The 17635-nt window shown below is 42.3% G+C and overlaps 1 protein-coding gene across 1 annotated transcript in view; it reads left to right on the top strand.

The window, feature by feature from the left end:
* Positions 1-12229: 12229 nt before the first annotated feature.
* CDC23 (cell division cycle 23) overlaps positions 12230-17635 on the top strand; it is a 32835-nt gene continuing 27429 nt past the window's right edge. Inside the window, exons 1-2 of the mRNA XM_004467035.4 lie at positions 12230-12427; positions 12519-12591. Of these exons, the coding sequence (XP_004467092.1) occupies positions 12267-12427; positions 12519-12591 (234 nt within the window). The 5' untranslated portion in view covers positions 12230-12266. The remainder of the gene's footprint in view (positions 12428-12518; positions 12592-17635) is intronic.

The raw sequence follows: 17635 nt of genomic DNA, 5'->3' as shown, positions 1-17635 counted from the left end.
AGCACTGTGCATGGGCCAACTCCACACGGGTCAAGGAGGCGTGGGGTTTGAACTGTGGACCTCCCATGTGGTAGGTGGATGCCCAATCCATTGGGCCATGTCTGCTTCCCTGTTTGCTCTTTTATTGTTGAATTGTATGATTTCTGTATATTATCGGATATGTGGTTTCCAAATATTTCTCCTATTGAGTTTGCCTTAGCATTATTTTATGATAATAACTGCTGAACATTAAGTGATTACTCTGGATCAGCACTTTACACAATTCATTTCTTTAATCCCCTCAACTATCCTAGGACTTTTATTTTCATTTTACAGATGAAGAAACCAAGACTCAGGGAAGTTACTTTGTCCAAACACTCACAGCTAGTCAGTAACGGAGTTGGTCTCAGACCCGAGTCTGCCTCATCTTAGAGCCCATGCTCTTTGTTAGCACACTCTTCTGCCTCCCGAGAGGGTCCTGCGCCTACCACACAGAGAAAGCTTGTGGACTATTAGAGCCATTCCCATGTTTGACATAATTAACATAAAACAAATGATTGCTTCTTCTGCCTGCAATTTAAAGCTCAAGATGAATAACAGTGACTGGCACATAGTAAGTGCTCAAAAAGTGTTAGCTATTATTGCTATTAATATTGCATTGTACATGTTCCTCTCTGGCAAGGGAGGTGAATCCCTAGTCTATTGCTAACTGTGGGTACTTATAAGTGTTCTTGAACGAGCAAGACCAGTGGGATAGGGGCCTGAAAAGTAAAGTTATCCAGGGAAAAATAAGAAGTGAGGGTTGGAAGGTTGGGGCAGGGAGAGGGAGTGTAGGGACAGAGAAAGCAGTTGGCAGCAGGCCAGGTTCCACTTTGCCTTTGGTGTGGCTGCCCCAGGAGGCTGGGGGCTGGGGGGCTGCACTCTACTCCTGATTGGTCAGGTCACCGTGTTTTATCCTTGATTTCTTCCCTTTTGGGGTGATGCAGAGGCTGCAGCTTGTGGTTACAGAAAGCTTCCTGGAATTCATCCAGGAGGAGAGGAAGCCTGTGAGGTCCTGGCAAACAAAGATTCAGGGGGTGAAGCAGTGTGTGAGTGCGTGCGTGTTGATTGTATACTGGCATCAGCACCATGGTGAGGTCAGAGCATGTTAGAGTCAGGCAGGTTTGGGTGTAAATATCACCTCTCCTTTTTATTATTAGCAACTGTGTGACTTTGGGCAGGTAACTTATCTGCCTGATTTCCTCTTTTGTAGTAAGGATGATAACGGTATCTACTGTACAGGCATTTTGTGAGGATTTAGTGACATGATGCCTTTAAATGCTTAGCAAACAGTGCCTAATAAATAATAGTTGTCATTATTATTATTTAAGTGTTATTAGGGTTTGAACCTGTGGATTTCCCAGCCTCCTCCTTTCCCTCCTGTTCCCTAAGTTCTAAAAACATGGGTCAAATACTTTCAAGTGCCCCCTTGATACCTCCTCTGCACCCTGGGCCTGGCCTTCTGGGGCCTCTGGGCAGCTCCAGGACAGTTGAAAAGCAACCTTCCCTGACTCTGGGATAGACCTCCTGTTCCATTGCCCAGGAAGGGCTGATAAAGCCTTGTCTGAGTCACATCCTATTAAGAGATTAAATCAGACCTAGTCTGGGGCCTTCTGGCTTTCCCCCAGGCTGGATACCAGAAACTCCTGGTTATTGCCTTTGGCCCAATCTGAGGTCATCATAATTTTTTTTTTTAAGCCCAAGGGACCCTCAGAGGCAGGGGCCGAGGAGAGTCTCTGGAAGCCATTCGGGGTTAGTTGCAATTAGCTACAACTGACAAAGCATGGAGGCCAACAGCCAGGCATACAGGGGCTACCATGGCAGAGCAAATAGGAAGGATGGGACATTTGCCTAGCCGTCTCCAATCAGAGGCACCAAGTGATAGTCTCCATGAGAGTAGCTGGCAGTGATGTGGGAGATCAGCAAATAGGAATAATTGCATGATCGATTGTGGGAGAGTTGCTAAATTCCTTCATCTATGAGCTGGAAACATTAATATTTACTACATACATTTAATTTAAATGGAAATGTGCTGATTAAAAGAAACAGTATATTAGCGATAAACCTGGGTTTAGATTCTGGCATGGCCACCCACTAGCTTTGTGCCACTGTTGTTAACTTCTCAGAGCCTCAGTTTCCTCATGTATGAAAGGAGTATATAATTCTCCCCTCCCAGGGTTGTTGTGGGAGTTAGAGAAAATGAGGCATATAAAGCATTTAGCACACATACACATGCACACTCACAGACACACTGGAAGGAGCCCAATAAGGAGGAACTCATTCTTCTTTTTTAGGGTAGTGTGAATGGAAGGTTCATTTAGCATTCTCTTCTGCTTCATCTGGTTAAAGAGGCAGGGGAGGAGATGCACTTTCCCTTGTTGAGGCTCTGTGTACGCATGTGTTTCTGTTTGCAGGGTGGGAGGGTGGGGTGTCTTCATGTCAGAAGGAGCCTAGACTGAGCCAGATGCCTTCAATCCAGGAAGGGTCACAAAGCCACCTCCAGCACAATGTCACCACTGTGGAGATGTGTTTGTGGGACCTGGGTCAGCTTCAGACCAGCCTCAGCTTCGAGGACAGAGCAGGGAGGGAGGGAGGAAAGGGTATTTCAACCACCTCCATCATCTAGGCAGGCCTTGGAGTAGGCAGGTGTGAGTTGTGAGAGGTCTGGGGAGGCCTAAATGCTCAGCATCCAGGCTGCTCCAACAAAGGCTCAAATGCGAGTCCTGAGGAAAGCAACCATCCTGGCCTGCCTGATGGGACACTTGCTATAGTCAGACTCAGCCTTTTACCCCTGCACAGGGAGCTCCCACTGGAGCATCTTCCCTGAGGCTGAGCAATACAGTGATGTCAGCTGGATCAATTCTTCCTCTTTCTAACAGTTCTCAGCAGTGACCTTGGCAGTGGTGCATCCTCAGGGGAACTTTATTGAGTAATAGGGATGAAGGACACTGGGAAGGGGTGGGGCAGTAACTCAAACTGGACCACATAGGCTAGGAGCCCCCAATAAGCACTGAGGCCTTCCATTATATCCTGGGGCCATTACCTTGGGGAGATGGAGTTGGACAAGCCTGCCTTTCCATTATGCAAAGAAAGGGCTTTTCAAGTAAATTTCCATTTAAGTATGAGCTTAAATCAGTGAGGATGGGGCCATTATAGCTCTGATGGTCATCACAGCTATTAAAAATCCATTTTTCCCCCCTGTGCTCAGGCTGCCTTGTCATCTTCATATCATTCAACCCAAAAGACTGTGACTCAACCTTTCCCAAGCTTCTGGGAGGCAGGATCCAGAGTTTTCAATTTTTAATCCTTCAGCATGCATAGCAGATGAAGTTGTTTGCATGACACAGCCCATGGGTGTATCCAGAATGGGGTAAAACCTAAAAATAGGCTAGGGCATGGGCAGTAAATCACATTGCCTACAATGCTGGACCCACCTCTCTCTCCAGACCACCTGGTGCTGCTTGCTTGGGCATGCTCCCTGCTGAGGTTTTCTGAAGTCCACGATACTTTTCTACCTCCAGGTCCTCAAACTGTTGTGTCTGCTACCTGGATATTCTGACTCCCATTTATCTTCCAGGTCTCAACCTGAACCTAATGTCATCAAGGAGGCCTAGAATGAATTATGCACCCTAATTTAGACATGTTCTTCCTCTTAATCCACATTCCTGTGGGTGTAAACCCGCTGTAAACAGATTCTCCTGAAGAGGCTAGTTTAGTTAAGGTGTGGTCCAACTGAATGAGGTTGAGTCTTCATCTGGACTTCTGGCATCCTTTATAAGCAGAAGAAACTCAGACATAGTGAGAGAGCTATGGGGAGGAGGCAGAAGCTGGAAGTCAACAGAGAAAGAAGAGGACATCACCTTGTGATGGGAGGCAGGAATTCAAAGAAGGAAGTCAACAGAGAAAGGAGAGGACATCACCTTGTGATGGGAGGCAGGAATTCAAAGAAGGAACTCTTCTGCAGCTGCAGTCAGTTGTTGGTTGGCTGAGTCATGGCTTGTCCTCAACAGCCTCACAGGACTGCAGCCTCAGCCAGGACAGCAGGGATAGCTGGGACAGCTGCAGTGTCTGGGACAGTGCGGCCTCTGACTCCACGTGGTCTCTGTTCTGCAAAGAGGTTAACCCAAACTTCTTTACACTGATGCCTCCAGGGCCTCAAGAGGGCTAGAGTGGAAGCTGCAAGTCCTTTTGAGGTCAAGGCTCAGAGGTCACATAGTGTCACTTCCACTACATTTCATTGGTTAAAGCAAATCACTAGGCCAGTGTAGATTTAAGGGCAGAGAAATAGACCCACCCCTTGATGGGAGGAGCCGCAAAGTCACACTGCAAAGGGGAACACAAATTCGGGGATGGGAGGATTTGTGTGGCCACCTTTGCCCACAGCCTAGCCTAGTCCCCCTGTAGGCTCTTCAAGATTTTCTTTTACTGCATTTATCATAACTGTTATTAAATAATTCCTTATGTGATTGATTGTCTTTCTCTCACACTAGACAACAAGATCCGTGAGTTATAGGGATTAACTGTCTTGTTCATCACTGTATTCCCAGGGTTTGACACAGTAGGGACTAAGTATTTGTTGAATGAATGGATGGATGGATAGAGGGATAATAAATAAATGAAAGGTAAGGTTCCCCAGAACCTTAGTTGTGGTATGTCTTTGGAGATAGTCCTGGGTTTAAATTTTGATTCTATAGTTTCCTAGCTGTTCGACCTTAAGGCAAGTTGCCCAGTCTCTCTGAGCCTCAGTTCCTCAATCTTAGAATGGGGGTAAATGGAAAGAGGATGTGGCTCAAGCAATTGAGTTCCCATCTACCATATGGATGGTCCAGGGTTTGATTCCTGGAGCCTCCTGGTGAAGGCAAGCTGGCCGGCAAGGTTTGCTGGCCTGAGTAGAGAGCTGGCCCACACAGAGAGCTGGCCTATGTGGAGTGCTGACCTGCGCAGGAGTGCTGGCCCAAGCGGAGTGCTGGCCCAAGCGGAAAGCTGGCATAGCAAGATGACACAACAAAAAGAGACACAGACAAGAGACAATAAGAGATGCAGCAGACCAGGGAGCTGAGGTGGCACAAGAGATTGGGTGCCTCTCTCCCACTCCAGGAGGTCCCAGGATTGGTTCCTGGTAAAGAGAAGACAAGTAGACACAGAAGAACATACAGCGAATGGACACAGAAAGCAGAAAGTGAGTGCAAAATAACGGGGTGGGGAGGAAATAAATAAATAAAATCTTAAAAATAATAATAAGCCCTGGCTCTCAGTTGAGTCCTAATTGTGAGGGTTCCACCACAGTATTTACTCCCTCCCCTTTCCCTTTTGATCTTCTTGGCTTTTCCTTCTTGTCATCTACGTGAGGGCTGTTTGTTTCTTTGTTTTAAGGACTTTGCCCCTACCTCAAGCATTGAAAACTGGGCTTTCAGGATAGGTGGCCTTCAGGGTACATCTTCCAGAGATCACAAGGAATCTTTTCTATACAAGCCAGTACACCCAAGCACTGTTAATGGCTGGGAAACAGTGATTTTCAACTAAGGGACATTTGAGGACATTTGGCAATGTCTGCGGACATTTTTGGTTGTCTCAACTGTGGGAGGAGGGTGCTACTGTCATCTAGTTGGTAGAGGCCAGGGATATTGCTAAATATCTTTCAAAACACGGAACCACCCCCACAACAAAGAATTATCCCTCCCAAAATTTCAGTCATGCTGAGGTTGAGAAACCCTTCTGGGAACTGACCGAAATTTCAGTCCTCACCTAGTTTAGAAGTGACAAGTTTTTCCTAGTGGTAGTCAGCCCTTGCCCTACTTGGGCCACTGATGTCTGGTCCTACATAGCTTTTGAACAACAGCTTCTCTAAGCAGTTTGAGGAGTGGGTACAGAGGGAATATCTCCATCTGTGGGCTAGAGCTGGGATCACAGCAGTAAAAGACAATTGAGTCTCCCAGGATGGGTCTCTGATGCATCAACTTTGATGGCACCAAACATTCCAAGGGCAACTGGAGAATGTCAATTGCTGCACTGAGTGAGTGGATAAAGTAGTTACTGAAGCATGGAAGCTTCAGTAACTACTGAGTGACCCATTACTCAGATTAAGAAGTAAAATATTACCTGTTCTTTAGAATCCCTCTTTGACAGTGACATTGTTAGTCAGCTCTATTTTCTTCCTCTGCCCTCCTTTTCTTTTGCTTTTTTCCTTTCCTTTCCTCATTTTGTGCTTTCTTTTTTCCATTGTTTTCCCCTGAAGAATTATTTTTTGTTTGTTTTCTATGAAACCTGGGGCAAGATACTTAATCCTTAAGGGTTTCAGTTCCCTTATCTGTAAAATGGGATTAATAAGAATACCTACCTCACTAGCATGTCACAAGATAAAATGAGATAATGTTTGTGTAAAGGTTGAATGAGGCAATCTATATAAAACTGTAGCACAGATCCTGGCATATTTATAATATCATATTTATATTATTATTTTAAATTATTTCTTCCCCAACAGAATTCTGTGGTAAAATGGAAACAGGCAATTCTTTGGAGTAGAAGGACCTGGGTTCAAATTACAGTCCCATCATTTACCAGCAATGTGGCTTTATGCAAATCACTAAATCTTTCCATCTATAAAAAATAGGGGTGATGGGACTGATGGTCAGTAATTGACCACACAGGGTTGTTGTGGGAATAAGAAGAAATGACACATACAAAGCTCCCGGGGGATGCATAATAAATATTATTTCCTTTCCCTCCCTCTCTCCTTTTCTTCCTCTTTCTTCTTGATAGAGTAGATATTCTTTCCAACAGGGACATTAAAGGCAGCTGTGTGCTTGTGACAGTTTCTCCTGAACTGTGGATTCATTCAGGAATTATTTGTCAAGTACCCACTAGGTGGGCAGGAGCACCTTCCTGGGTGGGGCACTGTTATTATTACCACCCTCCTACCTCTGGAGAGAGAAGAAAGATTAAACCTGGTAACGGCTTGGAAATGAAACATCTTTGAACTGGGCTGGGATTGGTGATGTTGGAGGGACAATGGAGTTGGGGGATTCATATCACCAAAGATGGTAATGATGACCCCCAATTAAAAAACTTTTCATAGATAAGATCATTATTTAAAATGTTTCCTCCTGAACAAAGGAAGAGTTTGAGTCCTGAATGAGTAAAAGAATGAACTGGTGAGGCAGTTCCTGATTCAGATAGGCATGAATCAGTTTATCAGTCAACCGAACACTGCTAAGCGTTCATGGTGGTTTTGACTGGTATGGAGATTTTAATCACTTTTATTCTGTATTATATATGCATACATATATACACAAGCATAAATATACATGTATCTATCTATCTATGGAATTAATCATGATGGATATAGGCTAAAGACTGCAAGCATAATGTATAAGGAACCCTGATGTTGAAATACTAGTTCATGAGGCGCATTCAAATAATAATTCTGCAAATTCGCCTTAAGGTGCTCTTCATCGTATTTTCCACTTGCATCCATCTAATAAAAAACCTTGCCTATTACATTAAGATACCTCTGGGACTTCAAAAAGCAATGTTATAAAAAGAAAATATTGCCAAGGCCTGAAGAGAGGAAAGAGGGGAGACTGGGGAGTGACTGCTAGAGTACAGGGTTTCTTTTTGGTGTGATGAAAATGTTCTTGAATTAGATAGTGATGATGGTTGCACACCTGTGGGAACATACTGAAAACCTCTAAATTGTTTTCAGTATATTACTTTAAAAGGGTAAACTCTATGGTATGTGAGTGATATCTCAATAAAGCTGTTATTAAAAAAAGTTATGTTAATTTTGCATTCTACTTAAGAATATATAGTATGTTTATCTTCATATGTAAGTACTTTTTACTCCAAATCTTTCAATAAAATTGACATTTCAGAATTAAAAAAACATTATTTCAAGGAATCCACCCTAAGGAAATAATCCTAAACATTAAGGAAAAAAAAAAACCAAACCTTCCCGCAAAAAGTTGCTCATTGCATCATAATATAAAACTATAAGAAATCAGAAATTATGTAAATATATAACAATATGAAAGACACTTCTATTCAATTGAGTGATATACAACTTAAACAATTTTGGTTATAAAATAATTACAGTGATAAATTCCAAGGGACTGGTTATGTAAACTTATGGTACATCCATATGGTGAATTACCATGACCATTAAAGCATTATGATGTAGAATAATATTTATTAACATGAGAAAATACTCATAATGAATTGCCAGGTGACAAAAGCAGGCAACAAAACAGTATGGAAGTTTTGTACACAAATGCATGGAAAAATATAGTCAGCAATGATTTCCTTTAGGTGGGCGTTAAAATGTGTTGTTTGTAGAGAAATGCTTGCCGAAATCATCGTGAAATAATTCCTAATTTCTTATTATTTAAAAACACCAATATAAATATTTTAATATTGTAAGCAATAATAAAAATAAGGGAAACGGATGTGGCTCAAGAAGTTGGGCTCCCGTCTACCACATAGGAGGTCCAGTGTTCGATGCCCAGAGCCTTCTGGTGAAGGCAAGCTGGCCTGTGTGCCAAGCTGGCCCACGCAGAGTGCTGGCTCATGTGGGAGTGTTGCTCCGTGCAGGAGTGCTGGCCGACATGGAGAGCTGGTACAGCAAGATGACACAACAAGAGACACAGAAGAAAGACAATAAGAAGACGTAGCAGAACAGGGAGCTGAGATGGCATAAAAAAATTGTCACCTCTCTCCCACTCCGAAGGTCGCAGGATTAGTTCCTGAAGCTGCCTAATGAGAATACAAGCGGACACAGAAAGAACACATAGCAATTGGACACAGAGAGCAGGCAATGGGAGGTGTGTGTGGGGAGAAACAAATAAATAAATCTTAAAAAAATAAAAATAAACAAGTTAGTGATTTCAAAGAGCAAAATGCAAGAAACTTCAGGTCATAAAAGCATTACCAGATGCCATAAAGTTACATTTTATGTTGTCAGTATTTTTTAATGCATAATAAACTTTATCTTTATTTTTATTTTTGGAAGTATTGGGAATTGAATCCTGGATCTCATATGTGGGAAGGAGGCACTCAACCACTGAGCTACACCCATTCCCCATAAACTTTTTTAAAAAAGGTGTTTTTTTTTTAAGATTTATTTTATTTCTTTCTCTCCCTTCCCCCCACCCCTTGTCTGCTCTCTGTGTCCGTTCACTGTCTATTCTTCTGTGTCTGCTTGTCTTCTTGTCAGCAGCACCAGGAATCTGTGTCTCTTTTTGTTGCGTCATCTTGCTATGTCAGCTCTCTGTGTGTGCGGCACCACTCCTGGGTGGGCTGTGCTTTTCTTGCGCAGGGCGGCTCTTCTTATGAGGCGCACTCCTTATGTGTGGGGCTCCTTTATGCGGGGGACACCCCTGTGTGGCAGGGCACTCCTTGCGCGTAGCAGCACTGCGCATGGGCCAGCTCCACACGGGTCAGGAAGCCCTTGGTTTTAACCGTGGACCTCCCATGTTGTAGGCAGATGCTCTATCCACTGAGCCAAATCCGCTTGCTTAAAAGAGGTTTTAGATTACGGAAAATTTACATTGAAAGTATAAGGGATTCTCATATTTCCCACCCCCTTTCCCTCCCACATCTTCCCCCCAGTAATAACATTTTACAATACTGTGGTACATTTGTTACAATTGATGAATAAATATTGAAGCATTGCTACAAATCAAAGTCTGTAGTTTACATTGTGGTTTACACTTAATTCCAATGCCCTGTGTTCCACCTATTATTCCCTCTCACTCTCTCAGAACTTCTGGTATTTATTCAGTCTATATTTAGTGTATATATACCTAGGTTGTTTTTTATTAATTAACAAATCATACTTTTTTCTTAAATAATAAATTTAAAACAAATATAAAGTGTGCATCACTTGTGAAACAAGAACAAAGTAAAATTGAATTTTGCCTTTTTATATTTTATATTATTTATATCATATGTATTAAAAATGATTTTAGGGGAAGCAATGTGGCTCAACCAATTGGGTGCCTGCCTACCAAGTGGGAGGTCGCTGATTAGGTCCTGGTGCCTCCTAAAAGAAGATGAGCAAATGCTGCCTCCCAAAGCAAGGAGCAGATGCCACAAGCCTGCAGACATGCAGAGCAGATGTGGCTCAGGCCGTTGGACACTCCCCTCTCATGTGGGAGGTCCTGGGTTTGTTCCTGGTGCCTCCTGGAGAAGGCAAGCAAACAGCAGACAGTTGAGAGTACAAAAAAAAAAAAAAATCTTTTTTTAAAACTGACTTTATAATACTATCTTTAATAATGTATTAATCTAGGGAAGTGGATTGGCTCAAGTGATAAGGCCTCTGCCTACTATATGGGAGGACCTGGGTTCGATTTCTGGGACCTCCTGGTGAAAAAGAGAAAGCATGCCTGCATGACAAGCCAGTGCTCGTGTGGTGAGTCAAGTGCCCATGCGGTGAGCCAAGTGCCTGTGCGGCAACCGAGTGCCTATGTGGGTGCCTATGTGGTGAGTCAAGCGCCCACTTGGCGAGTTCAGTGCCAGTGTGAGTGCCCATGTGGTGAGCTGAGTCCCCACGTGGTAAGCCAGTGTCTGCGTGGTGAGCCAATGCCCGTGCAAGTGAGTCATGCAGCAAGATGATGACTCAACAAAGGAGAGCTGAAGCGGAGAGTCAAGGGGAATCTCAGCAGAGACCAGGAACCAAGGTGGTGCAATTGACAGGGAACCTCTCTCCACATCAGAGGTCCCCAGGATTGAATCCTAGAGGAGAAAGATGAGAAGACAAAAAGAGAAACAGATACAGAAATCACACAGCAAATGGACACAGCAAAACAAATGAGGGAGGGGAAGGAGAATAAAAAAAAATAATGTATTACTGGAAAACAAAATGCCTTTCCTAAAATCACTTGCTTATCATAAAACACCCAGAGAATGTTATTGTTGTTTTCAGTTCCCAAGGGACTTGGTAAGATTATATATTACTATGAAAGGGCTTTAGTGTTAAAGACAAAAAAAGGTTGAATATGCTCATTTAATGTTTAAGAACATTGGGCTTTGGAGTCAGAACTGGGTTCTACTTCAAGTTCTGTCTTTGGAAGAGATAGCCTCTTTGAACTTCTGTATTCTTACCTATAAAATTGGGATGGTACAAACATCAAATATCATAGGGCTGCATTAGGAGGTAAATGATATTATACTTGTAAAAGCACAGAACTTGCTAGATGGTAAGCCTTCAATAAATTTTATTTTTATTTTTAAAATTTTTTAAAATTTCGCCCAGAGAAGAAAGAGGGTAAAGAGAAATGAGTCTCCACTTAGGACTACATCCCCATACTTCAAGGAAAAACCCAAAGGACACGGTGCATCCCTCCTATACCACATACATCCCTGGCACAAAATCTGCTCACAAACTATAACTACTTTTCATCTCCGTTTTCCACCCTGTTAGAGAAAAAAATGGCACTCACTGGGACAGAGAGACTGAGGATTGCAGGCAGGCAGGAGTTTATCGAAAAGCTTCCCAACAGAGGGCGTCTGAAGATTAGACTCCAGCACCCGCGCCCCGTCCCCCCGCCCCCCAACCAGCATGGTGGGGGTCTGAAGAGAGACTTCAGCTCGTTAGTGGAAGGTGGTGGATATGCTTTTACACAGTACATCAATAGGCAGGGAAACCTTAGTCTGTCGGGAGGAGGTTACAGTCTGAGTATAGCCTGTGGTTAATTAGGGGCTGTAAAAGTGAATTCTTCTCGCACAGGGCTTAGGAGTAGTGGGCTGGGAGGTAGGGTATTCTTGGAATGCGGGGATCTGGAAGGGATGGAAGGGATAGGTCCTTATCTGCTCCTTTCCCACTGTGATAAGGCTTATCTTTGCGCGGGAAATACGCTGTTCTCCACACAGAGGCACCTTGCTCAATCCATCAGAATGGAGTCACAGCCTTTTATAACTGCTTAATCATTGCAAGTCTTGTAAGGGGTATACTCTGCCTCATCCTGGCTTTTCAGATCTTTCCTAGCTTCACATCCCTATCCACCCAGAATCCATGCCTTCTTTTTTTTTTTTTTTCCTTTCTAGTTCTAACCTTCCCGCCTCAGAGGCTTTTGGCCAATCTGAGACATAACTTCACCTTTTTTTTCCCGGCCTCCTACGTAATAGTGAGAGAAGTCGGATCTCTGATTGGTTTTTCCTCTGCAAGCGCTCTCCAATAGCAGGCAGTCTTTTTTATGCTGCTCGTCAGCCAGCATTATCGCAGGTGATTGGCTGGAGTGGACTGAGACGGAAAAATGGCTGCGATTACCTCAGTAGTCCCAGTGGCCGTGACGGCTGCCGGGGTGCCAATTTTGGTAGCAAGCGGAGATTTCTCAGATTTGCGGGAAATTAAAAAGCAGCTGTTACTTATCGCCGGCCTTACCCGGGAGCGAGGCCTACTGCATAGTAGCAAATGGTAAGATGTCGGGATCGGAATGGGCCGGGCTTGAATCCTTGGCCTTGGGGACCCACTCGTTAAACTAATGCAATTCGTGTGGGTGTTCCAGGTCCGCGGAGTTGGCTTTTTCCCTTCCCGCTTTGCCTCTGGCCGAGCTGCAGCCGCCGCCGCCTATTACAGAGGTAAGGACATCTTCGCGATGAGTGCTTTCCATCAAAGGAAGGGTGTACTCTAGTTTTGAATGCCTTGTCGCTGGAGGGAAGCATACTATACTGCTTAGCAGTAATCTTTATAGAGGGAATTCAAGCATTTGAATAGCTGAAAGTCTTAAGGGATTTTATATGTGTGGTTTTGAGCTTTGAAAAATTGGTGGTGCTTTTACTTAAGCTGGAAAGAATTAGTAAACGATCCATAAGATTTCAGCCTTCATTGTTTTTGTTTGAAGTGTGATTTTTTCCTTCTCTTCCCAACCTCTTGCAAAAAAATATTTCTGCTAATGAATTCAGCAGATATCTAATATTTTATATGCCTTCTGTGCTGCGTGACTTAATATTTGGATACTTGTTTTATTATGTAATTGACAAAATGGTGATGTGTATTAATGTTAGTTCAACCATATATTTATATTGTCTGGGAATGTGTGGTTATAGTTCTGTGGGAGAAATAATTTGTCAGTGTTCACCAGCTTGTAAAAACCTAGTGTGAGAACTTAAACATCTAAATAAACAATGAAATACCAAAAAAAAAAAAAAAAAGGGTTTCAGCCTTTTAGATTTTGTAGCCCAATCTAGATAGTACTCATAAGGATTAGAAGAATCAAAGGTTTTTACAACATTGCAAAACTGTTCCTACATTGTTGTTTGGATTGATATAGCAATTGGTTAAGAATATGGGTTCTGGATTCAGAAAACTCTGGGTTCAAATCCCAGCCACAATAATGATCTTTGGCAACTTAACCTCCTGAGCTTCATTTCCTCATCTGTGAAATGGAGAAAAAATAGTCTCCCATTTATGGGGTTGAGAGAGTTGTAAGAAGTAATACTTATAGACAGCAATGCACCTCGCACATAGGACTCAGTTAAATTAGCTATTCTCATCATTATTTCCATTAGGGAGAGGTGGCATGGTAGGATGGACATACACTCCATGACTTTCAGGTAGATTTGCATACAGATTCCAGGTAGGTTCTTTACTAGTCCTATCAATGTGGACAAGAGATTTCTAAATGACAGCCTTCTCATCTGTAGATAATATTAATCATTGCCAGGTGTATTAGTCAGCCAAAGGTGTGCCGATGCAAAATACGAGAAATTGGTTGGTTTTTATAAAGGGTATTTATTTGGGGTAGGAGCTTACAGATACCAGGCCATAAAGCATAAGTTACTTCCCTCACCAAAGTCTATTTGGAGGAAGGTGGCTGCCGAAGTCGCAAGGATTCAGGCTTCCTGGGTTCCTATGTTCCTGGGGCTTGCTTTTCTCTGGGTTCAAGGTTCCTTTCTTCCTGGGGTTGGCTTCTCTTTCCTCTGTGAGTTTACTTCCTGGGGCGCCAGCTTAAGTCTTGAGCATTGAACTCCAACACCAAAACTCCAACATCAGAAACCCTTAACTCTGTCCTTTGCCATGCCTTTTATCTGTGAGTCTCCACCCACCAAGGGTTGGGGAGTCAATGCCCTACTGACACGATTACTTAAGAAAACCTCTGAATCAAGTATAATCTCATATGCCCAGAGGAAAAGATCGATTTACAAACATAATCCAATATTTCTTTTTTGAATTCATCAATAATATCAAACTGCTACACCAGGTTTTCATGAGAATTAAGTAAGACAATAAGAGTTAGTGTGATTTTTGTCTGCCTTAGCTTTTGTTTCCCTGTGCCTACCTTTACAGTCTCTAAGTGCATTGTTGGTCCTAAATAATAAAGAAAACATAGTTCCTGGTGTGGAGTATAGTCTCATTAAATAAATACTCTCCTCTGGGGTTTCTTATAATATCCAGGAATTTTATAGACTCTGTAGAAGCTTGACTGTTACTGAGTTACTGGAAAAGTATTAACTATTGATTAATGTGGTGCTTTTCAGCTTACTAGTAGGTGTTATTAATTCAGCAGCCTCTTTGCTTATTTGTTGTGAATTTATTGTTTTCATATCCTTTCTGAGAAGTGTATCTGAAAATCCAGAGAGGAACATTACTATCTGTAACTTTTTGGCAAATCTGACAGTTCAGCCTTGATTTGGTAGACTTAGACTAGACTAAACCTTAAAACTTTGGGCTTTCAAGAGTTATTGAAATTAAAGATTGTGCTAAAATCTATGCAGTAGTTGTTTCTTATAGCTTACTTTCAATATCATATAAATATTACTAAGAAACACTTACTGCAAGTCTTTAAATTTGTTCTTATGCTCTGTCTTGGACCCTAAGCTTGTCCTTTCAGAATATAGGATGTGCCTGGGACCAACTGTAGCTACTTGGTTTTAAAAATCAACCAAAACAAACAAAACAAAACAAAAAAACCAAAGCACATACACACAAACAACTCAACTGTAATGCCAAATGCCTCTAAATCAAATTATGTAACTTTCAGTAGAATATTCTAGATGCTTCCTATAAATGAGAATGAACTAAAACTTTAAAGGCCACAGTGTGAAGTCTTTGAAGAGTTAAGAATATATTTTATGTAAGATCTATAGTACCTGTAAAAAGTTTTAAAAAAAATAACAATACAAAAAATTTTAAAAACTTTGAAATAGTAAAACTTTTTTAGACATGTCTTTTATTGTTGTAAGATCTGTTGTCTTGTATGTACAGTGACAATCTCTTCTGTATAGTCTCCCAGGGTCTTATTTTTTTCATTTTATCTTCAAAGAAGCTTTAGGTTACAGAAAAGTCACATAGAGAATATAGGGGATTCCCATATTCCCAACACATTTCCCCTCTCCCCTATTAATAACATTTTACGTATGGATGGTACATTTGTTACAGTTGATGTACAAGTATTGAAACATTGCTACTAACCATGGTCAATGGTTTACATTATTGTTTACATTTTGGATCATATACTTTTATAGGTTTTGATGAATTTAAAATATCCTATATCCATTATTGTAAGATCATGCAGAATAATTCTAATGTCTTAAAAATGCCCTATGTCATGGAAGCGGATGTGGCTCAAGCACATCCGTCTACCATATAGGAGGTCCAGGGTTCGATACCCAGGGCTTTCTGGTGAAGGCAAGCTGGCCCGGTGGTGAGCTGGCCTAGGGGGATTGCTGCCCCATTCAGGAGTGCCGCCCCTCGCAGGAGTGCTGGCCAACCCTGAGGGCTGATGCAGCAAGGTGACTCAACAACAAAAAGAGACAAAGAGGAGAGACAATAAGAGACTTAGCAGACTAGGGATCTGAGGTGGCACAAGACAATAATCACCCCTCTTCCACTCCAGAAGGTCCCAGGATCGGTCACCTAATGAGAATACAAGTAGACATAGAAGACCACACAGCAAATGGATGCAGAGAGCAGACAATGGAGGGAGGGGGAGAAATAAATAAATAAATCTAAAAAAAAAAGTTTAGTTAAAAAATTTCATCTGTTCTATTCTTCCTTCCCCCTCCCCTTGGAACTTGTGTTAACCACTAAGTTTCAATTTTTGAAGAATAAGATTCATAGTTACTTGCAATAATATTGAGGCCTTGACATAGAGGTCTGTTTTCTTTTATTAGGCACTGCCTAGGTTCTCAAGGATTCTTGTCCCTCTGATTGAGAACATACAGGACTCCCCAGGATGGGAGTTTAATATTTTCTTGTTTATTGTCTGGGTCTCCACCCACTGATATAACAGTATGACAAGATGAATACTTATATATTCCATGGAAGCCTGCCCCAGGTGCTCCCTATCCTGTATACCATTCCCCCCTCCGCCCCACACACATCTGATACCCTACAGCAGTAGCCCTATTCTGGCGTATTTGCCAAAGGAACATTCCCAACATTGTAGTTTTAATGACAGACCTGCAAATCTCCTTCCCGCAACAGTTATGTGGATAGTCCAACTTAGCCCCCCCACACTCTACTCCCTCTCACAGACCAGCTCTGCCAAACCCAGTCACACCACTGTGCCACTCTCACGTCCATCCACTGCCTAACCACACCCTTCTACCTTATCATAAATTTTGCCCATGTGGGCATTGGCTCACCACCCTCTATTCCCTTTCTGTCTCCTGTAAACCTGTTTTTCAGACTCTAGCTCTGTGAGTCTGCTCAATTTGCTTAATTCATATCAGTGAACTCATGTAAAATTTGTCCTTCAGTGCCTGGCTTGCTTCACTCAAGGTCTTCAAGATTCATCCATGTTGCCCTGTGTGTTAATACTGCATTCCTTCTTATAACTGAGTAGTATTCCATTGTATGTATATACCACAGTTTGCTTATCCATTCATCTGTTGATGGACATTTGGATTGCTTCCAGCGTTTGGCAATAGTAAATAATGCAGTTATGAACATTGGTTTTCATATATCTGTTTGTGTCTCTGCTTTCAGTTTTGGGTATATACCCAGCAGTGGGATAGCTGGATTATATGGCAGTTCTACAGTTAGCTTCCTGAGGAACTGCCGAACTGTCCTCCACAATGGCTGCACCATTTTATGGTCCCACCAGCAGTGGATAAGGGTTTGCTTTCCTTCACATCCTCTCCGGCACTTGTAGTCCTGTTTTTTTAATAGCCTCCAGTCTAATGGGTGTAAGATGGTGTCTTGTTGTAGTTTTGATTTGCATATAGCTCACAGTTTACATTTGGTGTATTTTTTCCACAAACCACCATATTAATAACACCATGTATTTATATTGTATGTTTGTTTAGTTCATGTGAGAACATTCACATGTTTGTATTGTGCATAGTCCATCATCCACCACAGGGTTCAGTGGGTAATACAGTCTCATGCCTTGTACATTCCATTCAAATTGTGCACTCATTGGCGCTCAGTTTTACCACAGAGTTGTGCCGTTATCACCTTAGTCCATTTTAGAGAACATTTGCATAGTCTTTAGTATATATATATATTTTTCTATCTGGTTGCATCATCGTCTTATTGGTGCACACTGTGCGAGGTTCTCCACTGCACAGGTCTGGGATGCCTTTATTCTTTTTTTATCAGGAGGTCCCAGGGATCGAACCCAGGTCCTCCATATGGTAAACGGGAGCTCAATTGCTTGAGCCACAGCTGCTTCCCAGT

The sequence above is a fragment of the Dasypus novemcinctus genome, chromosome 2 (genome assembly GCF_030445035.2).
Source record: "Dasypus novemcinctus isolate mDasNov1 chromosome 2, mDasNov1.1.hap2, whole genome shotgun sequence".
Classification (NCBI taxonomy): Eukaryota; Metazoa; Chordata; class Mammalia; order Cingulata; family Dasypodidae; genus Dasypus; species Dasypus novemcinctus.
This window is presented reverse-complemented; position numbering and strand designations above follow the sequence as displayed.